Here is a 25254-nt window from a genome sequence, read left to right on the forward strand (position 1 = left end):
GCCCTTTGAGCAATCATCACTTTTGCCTCTCTACATCAGTATTTATCTGTAAATATTTACAATAGTATCACTACATGATCCAACTGTGATATGATATTATCAAGGAACAATAACTTATTCCACAGACTGGAAATTTCTGCTTATCAACCATTGAAAACCATTGATTTTTTGGGGGGGAAGGGGGGCCCACACTGGGTGTTGCTCGGGGCTTACTTCCAATTCTGCACTCAGAAAAAACTCCTGCTGGTGTCGGGGACCATATGGGATGCCAAGGATGGAACCTAGGTCTGTCGCATGCGAGGCAACTGCCCTACCCCTGTACTACCTCTCCAGCCCCATGAAAACCATGGATTTAACTAACTCATCCTACCTGAAAACCGTACTGCCTATATCTTCATCTGATTTTCATGGATCCTTTGGATTTTACCTTTACTAATACCTCCTCCAGAGAGATTTTGTTGATCATGCATATTTCCACAACATTTACTTTCATGTTTTTACAGGGGTCACACCCAGAATTGCTGGGGGGAGGGGTCATGCAGTGCTAGGGATTGAATTAAGGGTTGCAAAATGTGCTCTATTACATCAGCTATCTTTCTAGACTGTTGGATATTAACCCTAAGTATTTCAGGATTCATCAATGAATTGCCCCTTTTTCTCCCCCCAGAGAAGCTTACAGTGATCTTATGAGCGCCCCAAATCCCCTGAGTTTATCTTTAACCTTTCCTTTATGCTTTGTCTCTCATTGTTACATCCCCCAATTCAGTCTTGGTTACTTATAAGTGAAAATTTCTGGTGACTCTGGACTTTGTATTTGTAGTGAATTACTTGCTTTTCTATTTCCCTATAACCTTTTGATATTTTACTATAGAGCAGTATTCTTTGCTTAAACACATAAAGATTGTTAATGTTATGCTCCTAATATGTAGGTGTTGATTGACTCTGAAATATATCTGTTCCCGGGCATCTTTCATAAATACTTGACTCAGGCTTCAGTTTCCAAAGTTCCTAACATCCCAAAAGGGAGGGCCCGCCGTGAGACTGGGTTAGACCCGGGGCTAGCTGCGAAGCTACCCCGGCACCGGAATGGGACAGTCTAGAAAGCATAAAAGCACAGTCTTAATGCAAGCTGCTGTGACATAAGAGACAGGACCCTCTTGGGGAAGGACAAGCTGAACTGGCCTGAGGACCTAGTCTGGGATTTACGGTAAAAGCTTTGCTTGCCCTCAGAGTCCAGAGAATTAAGTTTTGAAATCTATATCTCTTACTGTGTTTATCCAAATAACTGCAGGTATTAATAAGAAATAAACTTAATTGTTTAATATGTACAACATATTAAAAGAGAAAAGAATATAAAAAAAGGAGAAAAGCAATATAGATGTCCCTGGGAGATAGTCTCCTTGACTTAACACCCCCAAGAGAATTGCCTCTGGCAAAACACTTTACGTCTGTAAATGATCAATGACACCTACATGTAGTCCTATACCTTGAACCCCCTCAGATGTATGATCAGTATGCTAGCAGCTCTTCATTAAATGAGGCATTTTAACCATCAGTCTGTGGTCCCTGCCTCTGTTCCTCTGCTGGAGAATCCTGAGAATCCTGGGTAGGTGGCTTTCGGCCACTGAACACACACATCGCCCACCTACACTTTGTTTTTTTTTTTTTAATTTTTTCTTTTTTTATTAGTGAAACACCATGAGGTACAGTTGTAGATTTACAATTTTTTGTGCTTGGGTTTGATTATACAATGATCAGATACCCATCCCTCCACCAGTGCCCATTTTCCACCACCATGGATAATATCCCCCCCTGCCTCTGTGGCAGGGCAATCCCCTGTGTTCTCTCTCTCCTTTTGGGTGTTGTGGTCTGCAAAAGAGGCATTGAATGGCAAACATGTTCAGTCCATAGTCTACTTTCGACATGCATCCCACCTACACTTTGAACTCACATTGGACCCAGAATTTGAAATGTACATTGATTTAGTTAGGTCTTTTTTTTTTCTTTACTGTGTTAATGCTTGTTTTACAGATTTCTCTGTAATTTCTATGTGCATAGGACTATATCTGTTTTGTTCAGCTTTGAATTTTGCAATACATAAGTAGTTCCTGGAACATAATAGGGATCGTTTCATTGACTGAACAAAGGGAAAGCATAAGTAATAGCTGGAGAGTGACAGAAGATAAGTGGTGGTGGAGAGAGGGGGAAATGGGAAGGGAGGAGGGAGACAAGAAAGGTAGGAAGGAGGAAAGGGGAGAAAGACAAATACACCCAAGGTTTATTCACCTGAGGGTGATTGTGACATCCAGAGGCAATAAAGCATGTCCCTGTGCTTTTTAAATTAGAAAGACCTTTACAATTTGAGATGACATTATTAAAAAGAGAATGAGAAGAGAAAAATGTACAATTTTGGATGTCAAAAATAAATTCAAATTAAGTTGGGCTAAAATTGAGATCAAATACATTTTGCAAAAGCAATATAAGCCGGAGAAGACTACAGAATGTTCACAATTACTTGAGAAGGATTTCCATTTTTTTCTACCTTCCTTATGCTCATTTAGACTTTTGTTCCAAAAGCCAAACTATCTTAATTCTTGAAAATATTGAGTATCTATTCATCCATTTGTTCTCATCTGAAAAGAAGGAAAGTATAGCAGATGAATGAAAAAAGTGTAGAAGGGACAAATATGGTCTGTAGTCAACTGCTAGAAACTGATGAAGAATAAAAAATTTTAGAAAGCAAAATAAGCCTTTTAAGACATTGAATTCAATCATATGCCAATTTTTCATTTCAGATAAACTCAGGACACTCTTGCATTTAAAACATAATTCTTTACTATTTATGTTTCCTTGTTGCTACACTTAAGCATTCATATTAATTAGTGAGTTTATAACTTAGGTAGAGTTGAAATTTTGAAGACTGAAGAGATATATTACCTGAACTTTAACAGAGTAATCTTATGTCTATGTTCTGGTGGAATATTTAATTCACTTCTCTATCCCATCATCAAATATGTTTGAAGCATCTCAAAGACTGCTTTCTTTATCACTGCATAAACAAATGCTTTTCAAATCAGGAATGGTTTTAAATAAAATACCTGTGACATTAATGTGACTTATTTTTCTTTTGTTGCATTATTGAGACCAGAGTTTCCCAAACTTATCTGGTCCTATCTACTTTACAAAAATATCATTCAGTGTCTCCCTGCAAATCTACCTTCTTTACCTAAACAGAAAGTGATCCCCAATTCATGTGAGGCTACTTCTGATACCCTGGATTGTTCCAATGTCCCACTGAGATACATCGGACACATTGGTCTAGAGTCAATTGTAACAAACCCTATTTCATCTCGTTAGGTAGGAATTTCTTTCACATTTTTATTTTTTAAATTGAGTCACCATGAGATACAGAGTTACAAAGCTGACCATAATCAGGTTTCAGTCATATAATGAAGTCATATAATGATCCAACACCCATCCCTCCACCAGTGTCCATTTCCTACCATCAATGATCCCAGTTTCCCTCATGCCACACCCCCCCCACCCCAGCCTGCCTCTATGGCTTCATGGCTTCATGGCAGACACTTTCCTTCTCTCTCTCTCTCTCTCTCTCTCTCTCTCTCTCTCTCTCTCTCTCTCTCTCTCTCTCTCTCTCTCCTCCTCTCCTCTCCTCTCCTCTCCTCTCCTCTCCTCTCCTCTCCTCTCCTCTCCTCTCCTTTCCTCTCCTCTCCTCTCTCTCTCCCTCTCCCTCTCCCTCTCCCTTTCCCTCTCCCTCTCCCTCTCCTTCTTCCTGTCCCTCCCTCCCTCCCTCCACAGTCTGCAACACAGATACTGAGAGGTTATTATGTTTGTTTAGATAGGAATTTTAAAGCAGAGGCAATTAACTTTCAAAAGGACCAATCAATAATGACAGTTCACAAAGCATCTAAGACTCCTTGATGCTTTTTAAGATTCCCCATTACCATCTAGAAGAGGACATCAATGTCCAAAGGAGATAATGGTCAAATGAAGAGAGTGACTATACTGTTCCAGAGCATAGGATTCTGAAGTCAGTCTACCTGGGTTCAAATCCTTCCCACGTTACCCAATTTCTTGAAGTCTTCAATTTAGTCTCTGCATTTCAAGATATAAAGTAGCTTAAACTCAAAAAAATATCCTGCATTTCAAGATATAAAGTAACTTAACTCAAAAAAATATCCTCTCCATAAAACAAAAATCAGTAGTTCCAACCTCACAGGTTGTTGGGGCATTATGTTGTTGGAGTACAGCTTGGCATACAGGAAATGTGACACAGGAAATATATTGGGTATATATTTCCCAATATATCTGATTTTTAAGCCTAATTAGTACAATTAATTGGCTCATGGTAACTCAAATAAAAACCATATTTCCCAGGTTCTATTCTGTTAGGTTTTGTCATGAGACTAAACGTTGGCCAACATGATGTGAAAAAAAATGATACTGGCAACCTCTAGATCATGTCCACAATAGGCAATAGGAAAGGGGTTTCCCTTTCCCTTTGAACCCTTCTTCCTTCCAAGGGGATAAAATGAGAACACGGAAATGAGCCAGTGAGTTAAGAATAAAGATCTCAATATGGTGGAACAATAAATGAAGAACACCTGCCCCCAGCCCGCTCCCCCCACACACCAATTTTTTTAATGGAGGCATATGACAATAGAACAAAGATTAGGGCTCAGCATGTAAAGCCCTGGATTTGATACTGGCATAACAAACATGAAATACAATAAAGCTACCAACAACAATCTTTACCTGCACATTAGAATGCATTCTGGGACTGTCCTCCCATTGTTCATCGATTCGCTCGACTGGGCACCATTAACATCTCCATTGTGACACTTGTTGTTACTATTTTTGGCATATCGAATACGTCACGGGGAGCTTGCCAGGCTCTGCCGTGTGGCGGGATACTCTCAGTAGTTTGCCGGGCTCTCCGAGAGGGATGGAGGAATCGAACCTGGTTTGGCCACGTGCAAGGCAAACGCCTTACCTGCTGTGTTATCGCTCCAGCCCATTAGAATGCAATTAATTTTACATTTTATATAATTTGCTATTATGTCTGTCACATTATAAAATACTATCAAATATATTTCCCAACAAATACATTAAGTACTCAGTAAATATTAGGTCTATTATTGTCCGCTTGCAGAGATACTGCTATTGGTTTTGACTTCAGCCTCTCCTGCAATGCCTGCAAGCTAAATTGTAGTCTGGAGATAGAATTTTAGATTCCATTAAGAAAGCAAAAACCATGGTGACTGACTAACGTATTGTCAACCCAGGAACAAAGAGACCAAAAAAATCATTGAAACAATATATGAAGGCAGAATAATGACACAGCAGCCTGATGCCAGTGATAGTTCATAGTACTCCCATCTTTCATTCACACCCAGAGGCAGTGCCATCAACACTTCGGCTATTTTTATTTGCCAAAGGAAAAACCTAGGGTTGACCAGACCTCCTTCCTCTATTCTGAAGAGAAAAATATTCGTCATCTCTTTGACTATAGCATCTGTTCGGAACTTATTGTTGAAGCTAAACATTGCAATACTTAGCCATTGTAATGACATTCACTCTGTTTTGCATGTCATTAAACTTTGACAGCATCCCATGAAAAAGACATCATTTCCCATTATAAATCAGAAAGGGAAATCTCAGAGAGGAAACTTGCTATTAAGAGGTACAGTCAGGCTTCCGGTTCAGAATTGTATAGTCCCAAATCCGTACTCCATACTCCAAATCCCAAGTGCATACTCCAACCTGGATCCTCACACTGGTTCTCAATTTAGTAAAACATATATGCTCAGAAATGACACTACTTGTGAACTACATCTAGTTCTTTCCTAGTTTATTTGTACAGAGCCAAGCTAATCTTACACACTAAATGAAGGCTTTCTTCTGCCTGTCCTGCTTCTATTGTTGAGGCATCTGTCCAAGTAGCCACTTATTACATGCCTCTCATGACATTCCCCAACAGAACAATTCTTCAATGAACATTACTTTGATCTGACACAATTTATAAAGCTTGTGATGAATTTTCAAAGCCAAAGGCTCTTCAAAAATAAACAAGACCCTTTAAAAATAAGGGAAAAGTTTCAACTAGAGAGAAAGCTACTTCAAGAACAGTAATTAGGAACAGGTTTAGAAGAATACTTGTGCAGAATAAAAAAATGTTGTGCATGATGCCAATTTAATATTGAGAAATCATCTCAAGAAGAGAGGGCATTGTGAAATCTTCATTTCTGCACAAGACACCGAGTACTTTCTGGTAGGGAAACATTTGGCTCAGAGGAATATACTAGGAGATGTCACGAAGCCATGAATACAGACAGGCAAATATTTATTATTGATGGTCATGAAATAATAACAGCAGACATTGATCTTATATGTAATTAGAAAACCAAGCCTTCAATCTGAGAATTCCTCAAAATAATTAATGCTTCAATTGCCTTGCTCAACAAGGAATAAGGATTTGTTTCTCAATATAAAATGCAAAGGATACTTTTCTTAAATATCAAAACACCAGGGAGTCCTATTATAAATAAGCTAAATTATTTGAAATAAGAGGGAATGATGGTAGAATCAGTACTGTAGGGAGTACAGAAGCTGCATTTATTTATTTTATCTCCCTCTCTTTCTCTCTTTTTTTTCAGCTTTTGGCTTTTGGGCCATACCTGGAAGTGCTCAGGACAGGAATCACTCTCCTGGTAGGGCTTGGGGGACCATACATGGTGCCAGGAATTAAACCCAGGTTGGCTATGAGTAAAGCAAGTGCCCTAAACACAGTATTACCTTGTCCAGCCCCTGCACTTATTTTTTAAAACAATAAGATTACTGACCTGCTAAAGAATATTGGGTATGGCAATGTAAATGATAGAGGAAATTGGACATTTCTCTATCCATGATAGAGGAAATTGGATATTCTTCAAATGATATGAGGAAATTGAACATTCCATTCAAATACCAAAAAAGATAACTTACAGAGAACATGCTGCCCTTGATAAATTCTCTAAAATTACTTCTGCTTCTGAATGCAGGCACATACTAGTGAGTCTTAATTTTTATAAACAATTTATCTGAAATTTGTACCTAAAATGCATCTAAATTGAATTTATAGAAGCTAAATGACCTTAAATGCAGCAAAGGGGTTACATGTCTAGCAAAGACAGCTATCTGTACTTAAAATTTTCCATTTTACCTTTTAAAATGATGCTTATTTATATTCAGCTTTTTTCTATATTGAAACTATTGCAAATAACATTTCTAGCCATTTTCCTAAGATGGAAGAATTTTCAAGTGGCCATTTCTTTGAAATTCATTAAGGATAAATGTTATTTTTATGTGCTCTCTTATATGTGCTTTATTAAAAAGCATCATAGGAAATTAATTGCTTTTAGTTTCCATGAAAAGGAAGATGGTATTCCTGCTGAGAAATACTTGAATCTGATCTAATGCATTATTTTAACTATATGTTTTTGGGGCTGGAGTGATAGCACAGCGGGTAGGGTGTTTGCCTTGCATGTGGCTGACCGCATTCGATTCCTCTGTCCCTCTCAGAGAGCCTGGCAAGCTCCCCATGGCATATTTGATATGCCCGAAACAGTAACAACAAGTCTTATGGAGACGTTAACTGGTGCCCGCTCGAACAAATCAATAAACAACGGGAGGACAGTGCTACGGTGCATATATTTTTTAATTTATTGTGGTCTCTCGTTATGCCTTCTGCTGTTTTTCTACCAATAAAATTCGCAAATGTGAGACTGGAAAAATAGTTAGGGACCTAAGGTGCTTTGCTTGCATGTGGCCTACCTGGCACCACATATGGTCCACTCAGCACAGCCAGGAGTGATCCCAGAGCATAAAGCTACAAGTTGCCCCTGAGCACTGTCAGGTGGTATATCCACCAAAAAAAAAAAAGATCATAAAGGAGACCTAGATTGGAATTTTTACTCCATTGCGTTTGCTGGGTCATGAGCAAATGAAAATGTTCTGTTAGAAGTAGATAGGAGTCAGACACTGGTAAATTATACGTTGTTGTGAGGCGTTTTTATTTTAATTGAGACTGCCCCTTCTGTGGTAAAGCAAGTTGGTATTGCACTACCGCTCTTGCATAGCAAATGCGTAGTGTACAGAATATAAACAAAAATAAAAATGAAAACTATCTGAAATGATTAGAGTGTCCAGAAATGCAGTCAATTTTTGGAAGTATCTCAAGACATAAGAAAAAAGTGGTATAAGAAGGGCTATCCATTTAATATTTTCCGGTCTAAGGGCAGCATATGTTTAGCACACTGTGGCTAAAACTACAGTTTAAAAATTGACAGCTTTCTGCCCTTCAGAAATCAGGAGAGTGATGCCACCAGAGCAAATACAAATTTACGACAGTACTTAGGTAATCAGAGCTAGGAAATAAAAATGGTGGGAAGATTATGAGTTTAATATATGAATCATACCTCAAAAATCTTACTGACCTCCGAATTACACATATACAAACCAAAATCATAGCTCCACAATGGGGGGAAAAAGAACAACCAGAAATTTGAGACCTACTTGGAAGACACCTAACAAAGTGGGTGCAATGGAGTAAAAATCTGAAAATAAGGAAACAAAGGAAAACTTTCTCAAAAGGAATATAAAACAGAATCCAGAGACTCAGAATATATATAATATATAGGATTTAATCTGAAATTATTCAGTGTAAGAAAAATTATAAGGAGATCCATTCTCAAATGAAAAGAAAACTAATATTAATTACTCTGATTTGAGCCAAATTTTGAATGGAGAAAAAAACAGCATCTAACACACAATACTTTCATTGATAGAATAGAAAAATAAATATATAAATATGTTAGAATTAAACATTAGAAAAAAAGGCTTAAAATAAAAATGTAAGGGGCTGGAGCGATAGCACAGCAGATAGGGCATTTGCCTTGCACGCAGCCAACATGTATATGCTATAGTTTTTTGTTCCCATTTCAGTGTGGAAAATTGTAGGATTGGGTTGCAGCATCTTCTTCACAATCTCACCATGATCCCTCAGAAATTACTTCCTTCCAGGAAGGTAAAGGTAGTTTAGCATTAGAGCACTCGCCTTGCATATGTGATACATTACTTTTCATTTTGTCATGCATGCACACACATAGGAATCTCATACTGACTGACACTTGCTACCTGATAGTAAAGTGTCTTTATTGCTGAGGATACATTTCTGTTTTCAATCTGACTGCATGCTTTCCCTTTGTTCTTTGCAAGTTGAAGCTCTTTTATTGGGATTTCAAGCCTTTTTTTGTATGTGTGTGTCTAGGATAATTCAAATTTTGATATAAATTGGCCATGATCAAAGAAGGAAGTAAACAACATTCTCCCTATTCATCCATTTTCATCCCACTCCCTCCTCATGTCTGAGTTTAACAATTTAAAAATAATCCTTTGCTTTGAAAAAGATTAATTAACTTTAGACATTTGCATGAAATGTTTAACTTTAGACATTTGCATGAACTCAATTACTTAGCAAGGCTATAATAACTAGGAAAAATTATTAAAGACTTGTTATTGAAATCTTCTTGCACACTGAAAGCAATTAGAACATAACTGCTATTAATTATAAGAATTCATATAATTTTTATATAAAATGGTCTTATTCCTGTAATCTAAACCTTTAGAGGTAATTTTGCCTATCCCATTAATGTTCAACCATGTTGTGGGTTATGTGGGTTTAATAGTTCTGTGCTTCTTCAACCTACGGCGAAAGGAAATAACAGTTTCCCAGATATATGCTCAAATTAACCTGTCACCTATAGGCATGTCCTCTAAACAAGGCTTCTTAAACCTTTTCTATCATGACCCTTTCTTGCCTGAGAAATTTTTATGTGATCCCAGGTATCCAGACACACAAAACAATACACAAACCAAACATATGCTGAAAATAAATCAACAATAAAACCTTTAAAACAATATTTTAATATTTCTCATGAACCCTACATTCAGTTAGTGATGTCATGTGATGTTGAGACCCAGAGTTTAAGAAGATAGGCTTCCCAGCCATTTTGGTTTGAAACTATATGCAAGGAAGAGAAAGAGTACAGAAAGGGAAATTTGGGGCTGAAATGATAATATAGTGAGTAGGGTGTGTTTCTTGCATGCAGCTGACCTGGGTTCAATCTCTATGACCCCATATGGTCATTCAAACCCACCAGGAGTGATGCCTAAGAGTAGATCCAGGAGTAATCCTTGAGCATAGCTGGGAGGAAGGAAGGAAGGAAAGAAGAAAGGAAGGATGCAGGGAGGGAGGGAAGGAGGGAGGGAAATCTGGGGGTGAATCAAAGATAGTTATGTGCTCAGTGATAGAGAAAATGGCTCAAATGTTTAAGACTCTGGGTTCAGTTCCCATTATCACACACACAAAGATATATATCTTTGTATATAGGCATGTATATACTACGTAGTTAACAATTTTATTTATGACTATGGTACGTATATACCAAATATGGATTTATCTGTACAAAAATATGTTTAAAATGCCCCCACATGTCATGTATTTGGGAGTCTGTGCCTATGATGAACCCTACAAAATTAGATAAAAAATGATCTAGGATCAAACTTTTTGTTTTATTATAGGTGTAATAAGGTTTTTGGTGGGAAAATGCCCAAGATTTAAATTTTCTTAAAGCAAAGCCGGATTAAAAAAACAAATCTCTGTGACTCATTAAGAATCTGAGTTCTATTGGGGAGCCATTATGTTCATGCTGGGAGTTTCTGTTTAATCCATTAAGAAGCTTTTTTGTAATTCTATTAAATTTAAAACAAAATGTTTACCAAACTAGAAGCTCACTTCAAGAGTTTTCCTGCTCTTTTATGGGGACACAGCACATCTTTAGGCTTTCGAAAGGGTCAACTAATTTTGTTCTTTGTGACAGTGATAAGATTTGGAAAAACAAACAGTTCCACAAATCAAACATTTGTAGAGTATTAAGAGGATATTGATGCTTAGCCCTTACCAATCTCCTTAACTTCCTGAATGAATTTTAATTCTTTAAAGTTTCTTTGGTTCCATTTGAACCAAATATTCAGCTTTCTGCAGTATTTTAAATAGCCACTTTGAATAAGTTTGCTCCTGTTGCTCCCCTTTCCTCCCCTACCCCTCTCCAAATTACTGACTCATTCACATGAAGAAAAAGCCATAAAGCACATTCCAGACTGGAGTTGCTGGGTCCCTTGATGAAACTAAACTCTTGCTCATTGAGTGGTCCCATTTAGCTGAGTCAAACTGCGTGAAACAAAACATAAGACACTCGCACATTTGTTTTCGCTCAGCATAAACAGTTGAACATAAGGAACTCTATAGTCCCGTTTTGTTTTGTTTTTGTAAACGAGAGCAATGCTTTGATAACCATAGTGACATTGGATAATGTTATACAGCTTAAAGGTCAGAGCTGTCAGGAACTATCATTCTAAAGAAATGCTTTTCTGCTTTGTTCCATTTCTCAACTATTAGCAAGACTGTGGGTGGGCTTTCAATGCAGTCTCAATAGGTGCAGTTGGTGCATAAGCATCAGAGCTTCGAGGAAAGGAAGCAATCATGGAATGAGAAAACCTCAGCACTGATGTTCTTACTAGCGGGGCAGATCAGTAAAGCTGTTTCGGCTGCTACAGCTATAGTGCATTATGCTAGTACTAGCTTGGGGATGACATGGGCATAAAAATGAGGGTACAATAGTGAACTGAGCAATGCAATGTCTGATGTGAAGTAGTCATTGGATAATTTACTGTATTTGTTTTGTTGTGGGGGGAGGGTAATGGACTTGTTCCTGGCTCTGTGCTCAGAGATCACTCTTGGTGGTGCTCAGACCGTATGTGATGTCAGGGATGGAATCACGGTTGAGCTGATTGCAAGGCAAGCACCTTACCCATTGCTTTATTTCTCTAGCCCCCAGCTTACTGAATTTTTTTTTCAATCCTGGACTAGAGCAAAAGAACTTATCTATCAGTCAGAAATGTAAAGTAACCTGAGTGGAGTGTGAGTTCTAGAGTCACACTGTGAAACTATGAATGGCAATTCTATCATTTGCTAGCTGGGCAACCCTGAACACATTATCTAATTTTGCACTGCAGTTTTTCTGTCAATGGGCTTATTGTTAGTTCTTAACTTCATTAGAAAGTTGAATTTATAAACTTTCCATTACAATTTTTCAGAACCTTTCAGAATTTCTTGGTATTTTTCTCTATCACTGGTTCATTCTACAAATCTATAAAAGCAATAAAAACACATTTAAACTATTGTAGTACGTGAGTTATTACAGATTGGGTGAAGGACACAATCCCTAGCAACTAATGTACTACAGATTGTAGTAGTACTGGAGATGACAGTATCCTGTAAAATTATCTTACCTCCCAGAAAGAAGCCCAGGGTTCATTTCTCTTAACTAACAATTTCTACTCTAATCTCATTTTGTGTCTTGGACTACAAGCTTCCGGCTTCTCCAAAAATGTCTTGTCACTGTTTAGGGGTACAAGAAGCTATCCCCAGGGCTAGAATATGCAAGGTGTTGCTTTCAATACTGAAGGTAATGGGACTATAGGCTTTGGGTCAAATACAATTCACCTTCTGCTTTCGTGAACAAAGTTTTATTGGGGTGTTGATATACCCATTTGTTTGCCTTTATCCTATTGCCATTCTTATATTACAATAAGCAAAGTTAGTTGAGAACGGAGAACATATGTCTGTAGAGTGTAAATATTTACTATACAGTCCTTTACAGTAATTTGATCACCCCAGGTCTATATAATTGACAAAGCCTGATTCTTGAATGCAAACTTATTAATGTTTAAGGAATGAACAAGCTGAAAGCTTATCTCTGCTTACCTCCATTATTATAAAGAAAAAAATATATAGCACTGCACCCATAGAAGGTACTTGACAGTCTCTCCTAACTCAGGGAGATTGTAGAATGTTTCGGGCTGCAGGGAACAAGGACCAGAAAATTCTATTCAAACTGTTAAAAAATAACATTGCTTATAGTCCAGAGATGCAAACAGTTCTAGAATATTGTTAACAATCCTCTCCCATTCTTCTGCCTCAGCTTCTTTGTTGTCCTGGTTTTCAATTTCAACAATAACTAACTGGAAAATCATGTATTATTGAATACCAAACTTCCCAAAGCTCTAAGCTATGTGTCTGAACAAGTCATGTTTGGTTTCATGTTTACCTCCAAACCAATGATAGTTGACAGATGAATCCCAATCAAGATGATGACTTTTCAAAATCCACTGCTGGAACTAAGGAAAAATGAGATTTGGGTAGGGAGGAAGAAAACAGAAACATATGTTTTAAAGCAAACATTAGAGTTCACTATAAAGGATACCAAAAAGATTAAGTTCAGATACATTTTCAGGCATGATGGCTAAATACAAGTGAAATGTATGAAAGAAGAAAGTTCACAAATGACTGCTAAAACAGTTAGTCACTTTATAACCTGAAGATATTTTTCATAGATATATACCACAAAGGAGATTTTTAACAATATTTGTTTATAGACAGGGAGCTTGAGTAAGAATCTGTAAATGATAATTTTTAATGTATATACTATGAGCCATATACATTTTTATGTTAGTCTGAATTCTTACAAACTTACAGAAATGAAAGATACAAAATGATAACCCAAGATTTTTATTTTCAAACTGTTGATCATTTTCCATTTGTAATCACTGTTTATTGTTCAATTTTCTTTGCATCAGTTCTTCTTTCAGTTTTCATTGCTATAAAATAATAAATTTAAGTGATTTGCTCTCTAAAGGGAACATTTAAAACCCTATTACACTGAAACAGTTTCTAACTATGTCTAAATATTCCCTTCTACTCCTTCTTGCTTGGCTTGAAGGAGAAAAACAAACATACTTTTTGTTTGAGGGGACACATCCAGAAATGCTCAGGGCTCACTTCTGGCTCTGCACCCAGTATCACTCCTGTCAGGGCTTGGGTGCCCCATGTGTGGTTCTGGGAATGGAGTCTGAGTCTGCCAACGATAAGGAAAGTGCCCTACCTGCTGTACTACTATCTCCTTGACCCCAAGAACAAACGCTCAAGTTCAAACAAATGCTAGATTCATTCACTTGGATGAATCCTCCACCCAGATCCTCCAAATTCCAGTAGGTGGAGGTCACACCCACCAACTTGCCCCCTGGCGTAGTGTAATCCCATCAGCGGCCAAGACCCAGAGACTATAAAAACCAGCTCCCGGAAGAAGAACAGTGCTGTCTCCTGCCCCCCCCCTCCCCCCCCCCCGCGCCTGACTGTCCCTTGGAGAGGAGCGGGTTGAGCTTTCCTCCCCACCCCGACCAGGGCTCCGGCAGCCAAAGACCTCCAGGACCAGCCACCACCATGCTGAGACCACTCTCCGCACACATGAAGGTACTGGCAGAGGGACAAAGTCATGCGAGTTCCGGGGCCGAGATCTCCAAGCCTACTCGGATTTGGGCCGAGCATCCTCCACCCAGATCCTCCAAATTCCAGTAGGCGGGGGTCACACCCACCAACTGGCCCCCTGGTGCCACGTAATCCCATCAGCAGCCAAGACTCAGAGACTATAAAAACCAGCTTCCGGAACCGCGCGGCCGCGAATCTTATTATGACATCTTATTATCTCATTCCTACTTTGGACAAACTGGCAGGCTACCGAATGTAGCCTGCCCACACGGCAGAGTCTGGCAAACTCCCTGTGGCGTACACAATATGCCAAATACCAGTAACAATGATGGGTCTCATTCTCCTAAAAAGGTAAAGGTAAAAAGGTAAAGGCCCTCCCGTTGATCGTCGATTTGCTCGAGTGGGCCCAGTAACGTCTCCATTGGAGACTTTGTTGTTACTGTGTCTGGCATATCAAATACTCTCGGTAGCTTGCCGGGCTCTCCGAGAGGGGCGGAGGAATCGAACTCGGGTCGGCCATGTTGGCCGCTTGTAAGGCGAACGCCCTACCCGCTGTGCTATCGCTCCAGCCCTCCAGGAACATTCTCCTAAAGAGCCTTGAATATAATCTCAGGGCTAGGATGAAGGAGACGTTACTGGGGCCTGCTCGAGGCAATCGACGATTAACAGGATGAATCTAGAATGCTCTGATAGTATACAGATGCATCTCACCATATTATTTATGCAGGCAGGTAGTTATCAGACATGGCATGTGCCTTTGGATCATGAGCCCCCAGATCCTTGTCCCACCGTAATTAATGACACACTTCAGCAAATACACGGACATGGGACATATTGGGCAACCTTGCCTAAATTCAATATAAATTTTACACTTATCCATTTTCTATCTTCTTTATCTCTAAGACTCAATCAATTTACTACCTTTTCAGATAATGTTCTTCCCCATATCATAATTCTTAAAAGTTTTGTTTGTCTTTTATTTTCTTCTAAAACACATTAGCAGAATATAAAGGTGATTTTGTGGTTTATAGTAAACAGCTGAAAAACAGCTGACGCATATTTGCTAAAGTCAAAATCTTATAAACCTTTCAAGCTGGTATGTTACATCTTCTGTGAAATCAATCCTTCAGTTTCTATCTGGTCCATCCATCATTACTTCTAGTGTCCCCAAAATATTAAACTATACCTCTGCAACAGGGTGAAAATGATTTTAATAACTAGCTTATACATTTACTATTGCAGAAAATTCTTCTGTTGATGATGTCAGAAGTTATCAATGGATAATACTAAATTCTCCCTGTCTTGTCTAGATTGGGGTGGGTGCATCTCCTAGAAGCTACATCTAGCAGATGTAGATTTCTTTACAAATGACTCATGAATTCTCTGAGTAGGGACCTGTGAGGGAATAGGGAAAGGAGAGAAAAGTTTTGAGGGGCAAACAAGCAAAGCTGTGATTTTCAGACGATGTCTGACCAAAATTATCCCAAAGGAAGCTCAGAAACAGAAGTTCCACTGAAGAATCTGATTTGCCTTAAGGCAACTTTTTTTTTAATTTGACAGTCATTGGTTTGAAGGTGCCTAGTAGAGACTTAAACCCATTTTACCTGGCACTAGTGGCGTTCTAATCCCATAGGAAACTAGCTATCCAAAGGTAATCCTCAAAAGAGGTAAGCACCAACCCTTAAAAGCACACACAGAGAAACTAGAAACTGAGAGACGAGAGCACAAGAGAATCCCAGATATCCTGACTGAAGCATTGATGGTGGCCAGTACTCATGAAGGGAAATATCAAACAATAGGGCTGTAGCGATAGCACAGCGGGTTGGGCATATGCCTTGCACACGGCCGACCTAGCTGACCTGACCCGAGTTCAATACCTGACCCGAGTTCAATTCCTCTGCCCCTCTTGGAGACCCCAGCAAGCTACCAAGAGTATCTTGCTCGCAGGGCAGAGCCTGGCAAGCTACACATGACATATTCGATCCGTCAAACACAGTAACAAGTCTCACAATGTTACTGGGTCTGCTCTAGCAAATAGATGAACAATGGGAGGAAAGTATTAGCTCTGACAGTGACAGAGCTAATAATTACAGCAAGAAATTATGGAGTGCTTACTGTGTGCCAGGATTGTTCCTGATAACAGATTCAACAATTCGTGATGCTGCTGAGGCTATTATTCTATTTGGAAGCAACTTGTCTAAAGTGATACTAGGGGTATGTTAGTAGAGCAGGTAGGGTGTTTGTCTTGATTGCTGCTGACGCAGATTCAATCCAGCACTACCCCCATAGTATCCCCAGTGACCTCTGAGCACAGAGCCAGGAGTAAGCCCCAAGTGCAAAAGCAAAAACATAAAATTAAAAAACAAGTGACACAGACATTCCCTGATATAACTAAGATTTGAATCAACAATTCTGGTTGTATGATTCCACAGCCTATATTCCAAACACCGTGCCACCCACTCTCTCAATACATGAAGCTGTTAAGAGTGGCAGAGCCCGGATCACCTGGCCTGGGCTCACACTTGACAGCTCAAAATAGTGGGAGATGATACATCTATCAGTGCAGAAAAAGCCATTTTTTTGTTGGGTTGGTTTGGGGGTCACATCGGGCAGTGCTCAGAGAGTGATGCAAATCTAGGGATCAAACCTGGCTCTCCCGTATGCAAAACATGCTCCAGACCACAGATGTGTCTCCACCCCACCACACCCCCAACCCGCTCTGAAAAGAGTTCTTTTTTTTTCCTTCCATTTAATTTTTTGGGCACCCTGATTTACAATACTGTTAGTGATAGGGTTTCATGCATGCAATATGCCAACTCCATACTTTCCACCAGAGTGTCTCTCACCCTGAACCTACCTTCATTCCCCCACCACGGGAAGGTCAGCTCTGTAGACGAGTTCTTAGTCCCTGTTGCCTTTTACCATCTGTTGTCCCTTCACTATTTATATCCCACATATGAAATAAATTATTGCGCTATGAAAGAGGGGAATAGCAAGTAGAAAAACAACTTTTATTGAGGTTTTTATTGGATCTATAAAAGTTCCCTGTTCGTGTCAAAAATGGTTGAAGAGTCAGGAAATCAACAACTTTGTTTATGATGGTTGTGCTTTGTACTACACAATTTGATTATGTTTCTTGCAGGAATGATAAAGAGAAAAAAAGGAGTATAATACCATCACTGTAGCACTGTCCTCCCGTTGTTCATCGATTTGCTCGAGCGGGCACCAGTAACGTCTCCATTGTGAGACTTGTTGTTACTGTGTTTGGCATATTGGATACGTCACGGTGAGCTTGCCAGGTTCTGCTGCACAGGCGGGATACTCTTGGTAGCTTGCTGGGCTCTCCGAGAGAGACAGAAGGATCGAACCCGAACAGCTGCGTGCAAGGCAGACACCCTACCCTCTGTGCTATCACTCCAGCCCCCATTCTGAACAAAGTCTTTTTAATTCAGTGTTTCCTGTGATCTGGTTGTCTTTTAAGTTTGGGATGGAAGTGGGGGGTCCAAACCCAGCAGTTCCTAGGGATCACTCCTGGCAGTGCTCATGGGACCATAAATGGTGGCCAGATTTAAACTGGGGTCAGCCACATGCATACAAATCAGATGCCTTACCCCTTGAGTTCTACTGCTCTTGGTTATTGTCTTTTTCATGAAGAGATTTTTTTAATTCTCTGGAGAACGTGATCCATATCTTATTAGAGCCTCACCTTCTATTTAAAAATATACCCATTGAGGGCCAGAGAAATAGTACAGCAGGCAGGGTACTTGTCTTGCATGCGGCTGAGCTGGGTTTCATCCTTGATAGCCCATATAGTCCCTCAAGCCCTGCCAGGAGTGAACCCTGAATATAGAATGAGGAGTAAGTAAGTTCTGAGCACAGCTACGGGTGGCCTAAAAGCCAAATGGATAAATTAAACAGAACAAAAATAAAATAAAATAGAACTACCAGTATGACCCAGAAAATCCAATCCTAGGTATCAATGACAAGAATACAAAACACAAGTATAAAGAGACAGTAAATCAGGTTAGGTACTTATCTGTGGTTGATCTGGTCCCTCTAGCATTGTCAGGAGTGATCCCTGAGCACACAGAACGGACTAAGCCTTGAGCATAGCAGGATGTAGCATTAAAACCACTCCCCCAAAAATAATATAACACACTAATTTGAAATAACTTAGGCAGACTTACAATAGACAAGATCTATCAATAACTCAAGGATCCCAAATGTAAATAAATGGTGGAATACTACTCAGCTTGAAGAAAAGATGAAATAATGCTTTTTTGCCACAACATAAATAAAAAAATAGGAGACCATGCTAAGTGAAACAAGTCAAAAAGAATTACTGAATGACCTCACTCCTATTTGGTATATAATGAAACAAGGCCTGAGTCTGAGCACAGAATGGAGGTTATCAAGGTGTGCTGGGGGAACGTATGGGAGGGGTACCATGGAGAGTGGTGAAGATATATTGATACTTCTGTGATATTTTATTTGAACGAAATAAATCAATTAGACTCACATACACAAAGACCCAAAATCATAAAATACATAAAAAAATACAGGTGCTTTGCTCCAAGACATAAACCTCAGTGATATTTATAGTTACTGAACTCCAATAGCAAGGGAACCAAAGGAAAAATTAACAAATGAGAATACTGTATCAAACTGAAAACTTTATACATAGCAAAATAATAACTAAAACAAAGAGGTAACCTACTGATTGACACAGGATACTTACACTTATCATATATCCAGCAAGGGAATAATATCCATAGTAACTAAAGAACTCATACAACTCAGCAATAAAATATCTCATGAAAAATGGACAGATATGAATAGGCACTTTTCTAAATGTGACTTACAGATCGCCAACAGGCAACTAGAAACAACCAGCTTAATAAATTCTTAGACAAGGACTTAATAACCCCATGATCAGATATAACAATTTTCACATAAATTGATTTTTATGCTTACTGAGTTTAATATTTGAGCTTCATTATATTTATATCTAACCAATTTTAATTCTTCTAGAATAGAATACAATTCTATTGTATCAGCAGCTGTGGTTTTCTTTTACATTAAAATAAATTTTTTAAAAAGTAAAAATTATTCAATATCTCTTAATACAGGTAAATATGAATCAATACCTTAATGAGCTATCTTCTCACTTCTATAAGAATGCTATATATACAAATAAATTTTCATTTAAACATGTTTATATTTATTTCTCACAAAAATTTGAAAGAAATATTGGTGTGAGTGTGGAGAGAAAGACACTTTGGTATACTGTTGTTGGAAATGTAAATTTATATTACCTCTGTGAAAATAGTATGGACATTCTTCAAAAAAATAAACACAGAGCTACCATGTAATCCAGAAATGTGATTTCCAGGTATTTATCAAAAAGATGAAAACAGGGCTAGAGCGATAACACAGCGGGTAAGGCGTTTGCCTTGCATGCGGCTGACCGGGTTTCGATTCCCAGCATCCCATATGGTTCCCTGAGCACCACCAAGAGTAATTCCTGAGTTCATGAGCAAGGGGTAACCACTGTGCATGGCTAGATGTGACCCAAGGAGAAAAAAAAGATGAAAACACTAAATTTAGAAGACACGTGCATATGTATAGGTTCTTTGCAGCAGTATTCACAACAGTGAAAACATGAAAGTCACCAAACAACCAATACGGAGGAGAGGATAAAGAAGATCTGATATGTTCGATGAAATATTACTCAGCTATTAAAAAATAAAATATTGCCTTTTCTGACAATGTCAATGAGACTTAAAGTAATTATGCTAGTTGAAATAAGCCTGAAAGAGAAAGATCAATGCTAAATCATTTCACTTATATGTGGAATATGAAGAAACAAAGTAAATTAACAAAACAAAACAAAACCAACTCAGATTCTCATTAAAAAATTGTGGTTCCCTGAGAATAAAGGAATGAAAGGCCAGGAGGAACTGGCAGAAGGGTTCGATTTAATAGTAGTAAAAGCAGTAATGAAAGGTATTAGACTTTTGTTGTGGATGTAGCATTGTATATACATATATTGTGGTGTGAAATCACACTTCTGAAGCTAATATAAGTGTAAGGTAATGATAAAATTTTAAAGGACTATTGCAATATATTTATCATTATAGAACCCAGTTACTTTAATCACCTTGAATATTTCACATGTAATTTAAACCTTTTGACATGTTTCTCCTACAATAAAATGTACATAAAATTTGGGACTGGAACAATAATGCAGTAGGTAAGGCGCTTGCCTTGCACACAACCAACCCAGATTCAATCCCTAGCACCAAATATGGTCCCCTGAGCATCACCATGAGTGATCCCTGAACGCAGAGCCAGGAATAATCACTGAGTACCGCTGCAGCTGGCCCAACACCCCAAAAAATAGCACTGTAGAGGCTGGAGCGATAGCACAGCAGGTAGGGCATTTGCCTTGCATGTGACCAACCCGGGTTCGATTCTCAGCATCCCATGTGGTCCCCTGAGCACTGCCAGGAGCAATTCCCGAATGAAGAGCCACAAGTAACCCCTGTGCATCGCTGGGTGTGGCCCAAAAAGCAAGAAAAAAAAAGCACTGTCCTCCCGTTGTTCATCAATTTGCTCGAGTGGGCACCAGTAATGTCTTCATTGTGAGACTTCTTGTTACTGTTTTTGGCATATTGAATACTTCACAGGGAGCTTGCCAGGCTCTGCCTTGCGGGCGAGATACTCTCAGTAGCTTGCAGGGCTCTCCGAGAGAAACAGAAGAATTGAACCCAGGTCGGCCGCGTGCAAGGTAAATGCCCTACCTGCTGTGCTTAACACAGTAAGAAATATATTAAGATTAAAGCTTGGCTTTCCTGGGGACATCTCGCTATATATTCCAGACCACAGTCCTTAGAACAGGTTACTCTTTCCTAAGCCCAACAGGGTCCTTTTTCAAAAAATAATAAAATAAAATAAAAAACTAATGAAGTAAACTAATAAAATAAAAATAAAACTTGATTACAACATTGGTAGGAGGACTCTTTAGATAAAAGTTACATGTTAAGCATGGGCAGTTATTAACAAGGGCATTCTTTTTCACCCTCTCCTCTATTTAGGTGTAAAATTCAATCACTAAAAATATTTATCAACAGGACAGTTTAAGAAGCAAGCAGTCATGGTGAATATCACCTCCAACCATAGCAATGTTATGGCCAATTAGAATAGTTGATATTACCAATCAGAATGGATACTGGCTGAAATATAAGTAACCTAATCCGTGAGAATATAAGTAAATACCAACCCAACCCCCAAATGATGTGAAACTCGGTTGTATTCAAGTTATTGAATTTTCCTCAAGAAAAATTATATTTCAAGAAATTATGGTGATTGCTGATGCACGAGAAAGCATTTAACTCTCCAAATCCCCTTCCCCTCTCAGCAATGGTTAGGGCAAATTCTTAGTAAGATTGGTCAAGAAAGGTAGTATAAATAAATATCAATTATTTATTGTCCATTTAGGCATCTCCCAGAAGAGAACAGTGCAGAATCTCCTGCCCCCGCGCCTGGCTGTCCTCGCCGGGGCCCCTTGGAGGGGAGTGGATTGAGTTTCCCTCCCCGCCCCGAGCAGAGCCCCGGCAACCGAAGACCTCCAGAACCAGCCATCAACCATACGGAGACCACTCTCCACACGCATGAAGGTACCGGCAGACAAACAAAGGCATGCGGGTCCCGAGGCTGAGATCTCCAAGCCTGCTCGGATTGGGGCTGAGCATCCTCCACCCAGATCCTCCATCTTCCAGTAGGCAGGAGTCACACCACCAAATGCCCCCTGGCGCCGTGTAATCCCATCAACAGCCAAGACCCAGAGACTATAAAACCCAGCTCCCGGAAGCGTGTGGCCGCATTCATGACTGTGTGACATCTTTTGTCATTCTTGCTTTGGACAACCTGGCAGGCTACCAAATGTAACCTGCCCACACGACAGAGTCTGGCAAACTCCCCGTGGCGTACCCAATATGCCAAATACCAGTAACAATGATGGGTCTCATTCTCCTAACCCTGAAAGAGCCTTGAATGTGGCACTTTTTAGAATCTCAGGGCTAGGACGAAGGAGACGTTACTGATGCCTGCTCGAGGCTATTGACGAACAACATTTAGGCATCAAGCAGTGCATATGTATTATCTTTCCTAATCTTTGCAACAACCTTATAAAGTAGATACTGTGGGGTGCAGGAGATCTAATTTCAGTTGGCTGAGTGCAAGGCAAGAGCCCTACCACACTGTATTTTGTCCAGCCACCAAGTATTTTTTTTTAACTTTTAATTTTATTATGTATACAGCAAAGCATTCATACCACAAGTTCATCAATAAATAGTTTTATTCTTTCTTTTTGAGGCTACATTTGGTCTTACTTCTGGTTCTGTGCTTAGAAGTCATTCCTGGCAAAGTTCAGGGCTTCTTATTTGGTGCTGGGGTTGGAACCTGGGTTGGGCACTTGCTTGGCAAGTGGCTTACCGGCTGTATTATCTCTCTGTTTCGATGAGTTTTTAACGGCATGCATGCATGCAGCAACCATGCAGATAGAGTTATCTGGCATTTGCAACACTTCAGAGGGCTCCTATATGCCTCTCCTCACTCCTGACAACTCTTAATTTGACTTCTATTAGTTTTCCTTTCTTAAACTTCATTCCATGGAATCATGCAGTCTGAACCCCACTGCCTCTGACCTCTCTCCTTCAACACCTTACCCCTGAGTTGTAGCCATTCTGCTGCCCATCGCAGCAAAGACACCAGTTTTTTCACTAAAGAAAGATGGCCAAAAGTCATTAAATGTAACCAACTACAATAAATTTTAGTTAGGCTTTGAATATAAATGATAAAAAATGAGAATTTTAGGTTTACTTGGAAGAGCCCACAAAAGCTGAAATATGGGTTGAAAGTCCAGGATATGGGAGCAATAGCACAGTGAGTAGGGTGTTTGCCTTGCAAGCGGCTGACCCGGCTCACGCGGGTTTGATTCCTTCGCCCCTCTCAGAGAGCCCGGCAAGCTACCAAGAGTATCTTGCCCGCACGGCAAAGCCTGGAAAGCTACTCGTGACGTATTGGATATGCCAAACACAGTAACAAGTCTCACAATGGAGACATTACTGGGTCTGCTTCAGCAAATCGATGAACAACTGGAAGACAGTGTTCTACAGTTTGTGAAGAAATTAAGCCATGGAGAAGTTGAGAAAATTGGTCATACACTAATAAATTCTAAGCTGTACTTAAACAAAGATAGTCTTTTTCCCTGAGGCTTTTGTGCTGGGTTTTTTGGGGACTTTTTTTTTATTTTTTGGGGGGGGGTCACACTCATTAATGCTCATGGATTGTTTCTTACTCTACTCTCAGGAATTACTCCTGGGAGTGCTGGGGGGACTTTTTGGGAAGTTGGGAATTCAACCAGGTCTGCTGCTTGCAAGGTAAATGCCCTACCCACTGTACTATCACTCTGGCCACAGTTTTTTGTGCTTTTGTTTTATCATCTTCGGGCTCCACCCAACTGTGCTCAGGGATCATTCCTGGTGAACTCAGGAAACCATAAGGGGTGCCAGGGATCAAAATCGAATTGACCATATAGAAGGAGAGCACCATATCCACAGTACTATCACTCAGCCCCACACCACTATTTTTGATGCTTTAGCAAATGAACATTCTCATCAACACCATATTCATAGCTCAAGTTCAATTTCTATCTGTCTAGATAAAAACGTACCAAAGAACATTTCTAATATTTATATTACTACAAAGGAATTCATGAAGTAACTGATGAGCATTAGTATCCAAAGCGTTTGCAGCTGCCCCACTTCTGATCTAAATTGCTTCAAATAAAAGGCAGTCAAAGATGGCAGAAAAGATAAAAGAATATTACCTTATTCTCCTCTCTTCCACTCTTTTCAAATATTCATCTCTCTTTAGGACTCCCAGGATCTTTTCCTTCTCATGATCTAATAAATATGACAGATTGATGAACTCTGGGTTCTTAGACATGGTATTTCTGTAGGAGCTCTCTAAATAACAGTGGTTGGATATTCCAGATGACTTGATTGTCACAATTCTTGAGGTCCTTCTGAACAACCCAGTGGTCCAGTTATTTGATAATGGGTGGTATTCAGAAAATCTGTGAAGAATTGTTTATTGTAGTAAGGAATTCTTTCAGGCTGCAACAAAAACAATCTCCACTAGGATTAAATTCCAAGAAATTTATTATTGTTTTAACAGAAAAGGAGCTTTTCTGTTAAAGCATTTCTTATAATGTCCATTCAGTTGATAGTTGAGTTTCATTAATGATGTTCAATGTCAAAACTTCAAAAGCTGGTCAGCAGGAATCAGATCCACGGGGATAGAATCCAGTGAACACTGAAAAGTCAGAAAAAAAAATGAAGGCAAAATTAGCATTCCAATTTCCTTGTAGCATTTGTGAGACTGTTGAATTGTTAAAATAGCTAACTAAAAAAAATTATAAATCAGTAAATATGCATCTACTGGATACTGTGTGCTTATTTCCATGAAATATCATTCATATGCAGTTGATCCCAGGTTCTTCACACAACTTAATTTCCTCCAATATAATTAGCTTCCTGTACCACCAGATCCCATTAATACCCTTGCATCTCATCCATAAGTAAAATGGGCCGCCACTTCAGGACACTGAGTACCTGGTTTGCCTATCCATAACCAGGAAAATCCTTTAAGAGGTGCCCTGCTTCTCTGGCCCTCCCATGTCCCCATTAAGAAGACTGCAAAACAAACACTGCTGGGAAAACAAATATGAACCAATGCAATGTGAA

At 39.3% G+C, this 25254-nt stretch overlaps 1 protein-coding gene across 1 annotated transcript in view; it reads right to left on the reverse strand.

The window, feature by feature from the left end:
- The window catches only part of SYTL5 (synaptotagmin like 5), a 127941-nt gene extending 103362 nt beyond the window's left edge, over window positions 1-24579 (reverse strand). Inside the window, exon 1 of the mRNA XM_056131213.1 lies at window positions 24336-24579. Coding sequence (XP_055987188.1) covers window positions 24336-24454 — 119 coding nt within the window. The 5' untranslated portion in view covers window positions 24455-24579. The remainder of the gene's footprint in view (window positions 1-24335) is intronic.
- Window positions 24580-25254: the final 675 nt, after the last annotated feature.

Source organism: Sorex fumeus, unplaced genomic scaffold (genome assembly GCF_029834395.1).
Source record: "Sorex fumeus unplaced genomic scaffold, SorFum_2.1 ptg000086l, whole genome shotgun sequence".
NCBI lineage: Eukaryota > Metazoa > Chordata > Mammalia > Eulipotyphla > Soricidae > Sorex > Sorex fumeus.